Source organism: Opisthocomus hoazin, chromosome 4 (assembly GCF_030867145.1).
Source record: "Opisthocomus hoazin isolate bOpiHoa1 chromosome 4, bOpiHoa1.hap1, whole genome shotgun sequence".
Taxonomy (NCBI): domain Eukaryota; kingdom Metazoa; phylum Chordata; class Aves; order Opisthocomiformes; family Opisthocomidae; genus Opisthocomus; species Opisthocomus hoazin.
In genome coordinates, this window is record NC_134417.1 from 6,234,970 (window position 1) to 6,241,180 (window position 6,211).

General features: G+C 52.6%; 1 protein-coding gene across 1 annotated transcript; it reads right to left on the minus strand.

Annotated features, from left to right (window-relative positions):
• Window positions 1-504: 504 nt before the first annotated feature.
• Window positions 505-3,330, minus strand: LOC104335100 (aquaporin-12-like). Its single transcript, XM_009940794.2, has 3 exons — window positions 2,709-3,330; window positions 2,118-2,234; window positions 505-1,501 (listed from the first exon to the last, which is right to left on the minus strand). The coding sequence occupies exons 1-3, from the start codon at window positions 3,313-3,315 to the stop codon at window positions 1,320-1,322; spliced, it is 906 nt and encodes a 301-aa protein (XP_009939096.2). The 5' UTR covers window positions 3,316-3,330; the 3' UTR covers window positions 505-1,319.
• Between the last annotated feature and the right edge of the window lie 2,881 nt (window positions 3,331-6,211).

Below are 6,211 nucleotides of genomic sequence, written 5' to 3' on the forward strand. Positions count from 1 at the left end.
GCGCCCTGTGATTGCTCTGAAAAGCTGTAGTGCAACAAGAATACATTCAGTTCCGGAATTTTCTGTCCAGAGAGTTCCTGCAAAGTTGACTATTTTCTGCAAAACTCAGGAACTAGCTGTTTTTGGCAGGGACAGGTGAGACCTCTGGGCAGCAGCTCAGCATCCAGCCATGCCCTGCAGCCCTGCTCCAGGGATGCTGCACGTGGGATTGCCCCAGCCCCTGCTCTTCCCTGTGGAGAGACCCCCAGGGTGCAGCACCCATGGGGTGCCCTGGCTTTACCTGGGGGGAGCCCCATTTACTTAAGCAGGTGCTTCCACCAAATTACTCCCGTTCCAGAGCAAGCAGCAGAAGGGGCAGAGTCGGTTTGGATAAGTCCATGGCATCTCCCATTTTCAGGGATCAGACAGGCTGATCTCCCCCCACAGAGCTCACAGGAATGACATCACTCACCTAAATGCCAGTCACAACATTTATTTTTATTATTATTTCCACAAACCCTAACTTTATCTTTAGGAATATTTCACAGAGACACGGCGAAGAGCCCGGGGATGCACGTGCTCACCCACACCGGCTGCGTATCAGCTGCCTGAGTCTCATTTTTTAACCAGAGAACACTTCGTGCACCATCTCTTGATGCCTTACGGCACCCGAAACCCAGGCTAAGCACCACGTCTGCAGAAGAGCAGGGTTTCCTGTGGCCAGTGAACTCCCTTGCCCTGCAGCATTTTTAACTCCTCTACAACAGCCAGGTTCAGCCTGTGCAATTCAAGGACCTCAATTTAACTCAAACACCACCAATTTTTAACCAATATCCATTTAGTAACTTGAAAGATCAAAGCCTTCTTCCTCCTTGTCCCAAGGCGGTTACTGGTTTATGCTTTGGTTTTATGGCTGCAAGAGATCCAGTCAGATTAGTTCAAGTGTTGCACGATGCAATAACCTGGGAGCTGCTCAAGCCTACCCACGTAATGGTCCTGACTTTCTGTAAGCTTTCTGGCAATACAAGATAACCAGCAATTTATGCAAAAGTATTAGGTTTTTTTTTCCCCACTGAGCTAGCGATGCAGGCTTGAAACATTTCAGGCTCTCCAGGGAGACTTTCAAAGCTATTCCCAAAGGAGCTCAGGGATTCAGACATCCTGCAAGGCCAGCTTGGCCGATTCTTTGCGAGGCTTTAAAAAAAAAAAAATCTCACCCTGCCGTAGGGACCAAATGGGCAGGACGGATGCTGGACAGGACGAGCAGCAAAATCCTCTGCGCTGGGAAAGCCGCTCCTAGGAGAGGGGCTGCAGGAACCTCCTCAGCCCCTGTCTGCGGCTCAGACACGAGGCTTGGAGTTGCTCGTCTCCCCTTTCCTCTTCCGCTGTGGTTCGTCACCCTCCACGTGTGCCGCCGCCCTTGCCTTAGGTATCTTGTATTTGTTCTTCTGTCTGTAAAGGAGGTTTTTCTGGAAGAGTCGTGGGATGTTGCCTTGGTACAGCAGGAGGGCAGCGAGCATCCCTGAAACGAGAGCACGGAGCCCTTCCGTGTGCTGTATCGAGCATCTCCACGGCTGAGCAGTGATTTTCATGCCCTTGGCACAACCTTCATGATAACCAAAATGTAGCTCAGCACCACTGAAGTCACCTCTGACAGTATCTAAAAGACCCTTACTATGTTACTGTAAGCAGAATTTAACCATTGTGTCCTTAATATAATAACGAGGCTTGTTTTGACCCAATAGGGCCATAAACCACACCAGCGGTCTTCTGTCGCTGCTCCCTGCATCCTAGGCAGCATGTATCCAGCTCCCCATGGTCATCCTGAAGCTGTGGACAACCTCAACAGCCTAGTTCAGCCCTCATTGCCCTAAAACATCTTTTCTTCATCTCCCCGAAACTCTGGCCTCAGGCAGAGTTTTTGCCTGTGTCCCATCTAGAAATTGGATTTTAAAAATTGGATAGCAAAGGGACGACTCGAGTGACAGGGAAAGGGGACAGAAAAGGACGCTTGCCGCTGGCAAGACCCAAGTTCAGCCCTTTGCCAGGAACGGTTTGTGTTACACCCAGCATTTCTGCCTTGCCCACTGCCCCCCCTGCCAGCCCCTGTCCCCTGGTACCTCCCAGGCAGATCTCACCTGCAAGGGGCCCCAGCCAGTAAACCTGGACGTAGTCCCAAAGGCTGCTCCCCGAGCAGTGGAAGGTGATGGCTGTGGCCAGGGCAGGGTTGAAGAAGGCCCCTGTGAACGGTCCGGCTGTGTGGGGAGAGAAGCACGGCCTTCAGTCTCGCTTGTCGGCCTTTCAAAGGATGTGAAGATCTGGGCCAGGAGACCCATGACCCCTCCTGCCTGCCAGGAACATCCCTGCTGCTGCCCGGCTCTGGCAGCCGCATCTCTCTGACTGTGCAATAGCAGCACACGGGGAAATCCCACCCTTGTCGCCCTGAGCTTTGTGAGAAGCAGAAGAACTCAGACCGAGGGGTTGTGTTAGGGGATGCTCAAGCAAAGTGCTCCCAGTCTTGGGGCAAGCTGTGGCTTCTCATGTGCTGACATTTCACCTACTGCAGTCTTCTTCCCCCAGGGAGCATCCCCCCCCCCAGGGAGCAGAAAACAAGCATCTTAGTAATTGTTACCTCTCAAGTCCTGAAAGATGAAAAAGAGACCATTCTTCCCCCACGAGTTAGGTAGTTTTCTGAATGACTTAGAAAAAGAAAAGCAAGTATTGCTCACCTGTGTAGGTCAGGAAGGTGACAGTCGCTGCCAGCGCAGGGACCCGGTACATAGGGTGACTCTGTTGCAACTTGAGAAGGACGAGGTGGAAAAGGAAAGAGCAGGTGCCTTCCACAAAGGCAGCGTGGTGCAGAGAGGTGTGGATGGAGGAGCTGCACTCCGACGCTATCAGGTTCTGGATGAGGTGGAAATGCGTCAGCTCCCAGGACCAGTAGAGCTTGGTGACAGCCCAGCCTGTCCCCATGCCTGCACCCTGGGCCAGGAGCTTGGCAGCAGTTGCAGCAAGGTTGCAGTCGAGGAGCAGGAACTCCTGGAGAGAGACTGTTGGGTTGGCAGATGCTCCATCAAAAGAGGCACCATGAACAGCAAAGAGGAGGAAGAGCAGAGTGAGGACCACGTCTGGGCCAAAGCCACCACCCCACAGGCCGATCTCCAATAGCATCCTCAGCTCAAGGCAGCTCATGCACAACTGTAACGAGCCAGCAAATTCTCTGGAAAGGCAGCCATATGCTCCAGAAGACAGAAGCTTCTTGGAAAGCCACCTGAGCACCTGGCACACCCCGAAAACCAGGAAAAAAAAGGCAATGGAGACATTCAGGCCAGCCATAGCAAAGGTTAGGGGGAGAGGCTGGACCAAACCCCAGGAAGGAGCAGAGAGCTGCTGCACCTCTGCTTTATAAAGCCGCATGTAAGCAAACGTGGCACAGCCCGACAGGCTTGGGAAATGCCGCACATGCCACCCTCTCCTTTGCAGGGCAACGCCTGCTGCCACGGGGAGCTGATGGACTCGGCCGCAGCTGGATCAGCCGACAAGCTGCAGGTCCTGGTGTTATCTCCACCGCACGGTCACTGAGCCTCCAACCCCCAGCACTCATATCTGAGAGCCTGCAGCAGCTCCTCGGAGCTGCTCCGGCCTTCCAGAAGGAGCAAGTACCTTCATTTTGTTTCTGCTTGACCCCGTAAAACTTCACTTACTCTCCCAGTCCCAAAGCCTGGGATGCGAGAAGACTCTTAGAAAGCCAATAACCCATGCGAGGAGTTCACATTTTTCCAGGGCAGAGCCACTCTAAGCCACAGCAAAGCCCAACTTTGGCCAGTTTGAAAGCCTGGCTTGCTTACTGCTTCCTAACCTTATCTGAGTAAGACCTCACTTCATTTGTTGGTGGCACTAATTGCACGTGCCATTGGTCTGCAGGTGGCACTTCAGCGACAGCGACATTTCAACTCCTCCTGCTGGTAACACATGTACTGGGGACAAGATCTTCTGCAGCTCCACCAAAACCAACCCATGGTGTCGTCATTACCTGACTCCTGAAACCCACACCATCTAGGTGTCTAAACACATTTGGGTTTGACCTTTGACTACACGATGGAGTCAACAGCAATCATAGGTGACAGAATACACTGTGTTTGCTCCAGTGGTTGCATCCTCTGCCCCAGTTCCCACCAGGCCACTGGGGACCCCTGGCCTCCCACCATTGGGGTCCGTGGGAAGAGAGGGGACCGTGAGCGATGGAAAGCGCAGGAATGGCACAAGCCACAGCAGGAAGGGTGAGATGGGCTTCAGAATGCCATATTATCAGGGACTTCTGATTAACAGAGCATAAACAACGCATTGTGTGTCTTCTGGGTCATTTCCCTGCTCTGCAGCAGAAATTACACCACCCTGAGCTTGCGCTTCCCATCCCTACAGCGGGAACAGCACCTCCTTCATCGCCAGCACGCTGCAGGGATAAACATGCCCAGGGCGCGCTCTGCTATCACGGGAACAAGTGGTGGGATGTACTGTAAAACAGCTGCTGGGCATCAGGGCTGCTGTGCTTGATACCCCATGCCCAGGGCAAAGCCCAGCGGTCCTGCACCCTCACACAGGCAGCACCAGTGGGCAACGCAGGCTCCTCTCACCACCCCACCAGCAGCTGAACGCACGCAGGGAGCCAACAGCTTGTGCTAATGCCATTTTACTTCCCCTCCCTCCAGTCAATTATAACAGAAATTGCCAGGAGACACAGGTTTGGAGCATGCTTGAGCTGGGGATGAGGCACTAACAGCGTTCAAGCCGGCTACAGCAACAGACCAACCCATGAAAACCAGGAGCATGCCCTTCAAAGGGGTCAGAGCTGCTCGGCCTCCCTCCCTTGCAGCCCTTGCCGCAGCAGGAGAGACATCTTGGTAGGGCATTTTAGAGATGTTTGTGAAGGTCACGGCCAGCCTCAGCATCTCCTCCAGCAGCACTCTCCCTCCTTTCATTCCCGCAGTCAGTGCTATCACCAAGTGCCCACCCAAGGCCGGTTTTGGGAAGCTACCTGGTCCCAGGTGATCATGGCACGCAGCATTTGCTTTCGAAGCCTTGGCAAGCCTGAGGGGAGGCTGCAAAGGGGATCACGCTGCAAACAGGCCATCGTCCAAGCCCTGCCCTCCTCCCCACCAGAACTGGCCTCTTTTGGTTGGCCTGCCTCAAAACTTACCACAATTTTACCATTTTTAACCCATTCCTCTCTCCAGAAGAGGAGTGTTTCCCCCTTCTCCTTTTCAAGCATTTTAAGAGTTGGGCCTTAGGAAGTAAATGTTCAGAGGTCTTTAAAAACTATTTCCCATCCATCACCTGTAATTATGGCCACAGCATATCCTGCAATGGTGGGACACTTAACCCAGGCTGGAGAGAGGAGCTGGAAGCTGCTGCTTAGGAGGGTAACTACGGGACTAAGTAACAGCAGTGACAGACAGGCAAGCGGCTCGTTGTTTCCTGTCTCGCTTTGGTGCCGACAGCAGAAGGGGACACGTTGCAAGCTCTGTACTGGAGCACGTCTTCAGGCGACCGCAAAGGCAAAAACCCCTTCAAAAGCCCAAGCGGCTTTGCACAGCTGCTCATCTAGAAACAAGACAGTCTAAAAATCCAGATACTCCCACTGAATATTTCTCTGTGGCTTGAACATCAGTGTCTTTTCTAAACCAAATTTGCTTTCAGGGCTGCCGAGAACCACAACAGCTTCAAATGCATGTATTTGAAACAGTGTTTTTTTAGCCATGGGATAGGAACAAGGTGACATTTCCACCGTTAAGTAAACTAAATACTCTCCAAAAGCACTGAAGGGTAACGAGCTGAACAGAACCACGCTGGCTCCCCTCCACCACACTATTTGCACCCACAAAGAGGTAACAGCTACAGCTGAATACAGCTGTAAGGTTATTTAAGGAGAGTTTTACTGGGCAGGGGAGCGGATAAGAGCTTTCCAAGAGCAGCCACCTGTTATCAGCTGCTGTGACAAGGCATCAGAAGCACGGCAGCAGGTTTCCTCCCACAGGCAGCCAGATGAAAACGGCTCAGGGAGAGCCACAAGTTAATTGGGCTGCATGAAAAGACCCAAATCCTTAGAACAGGCATTCACTGGGAGGAAAAAATAACAAAGATGGATCGTCCTTGGCTCTAGAAACCTTGAATTCAAGGGAGACGTCTGTCCTGATGAACGTCACCCCTGTTCCCCCTCCAGGACATCCCACAG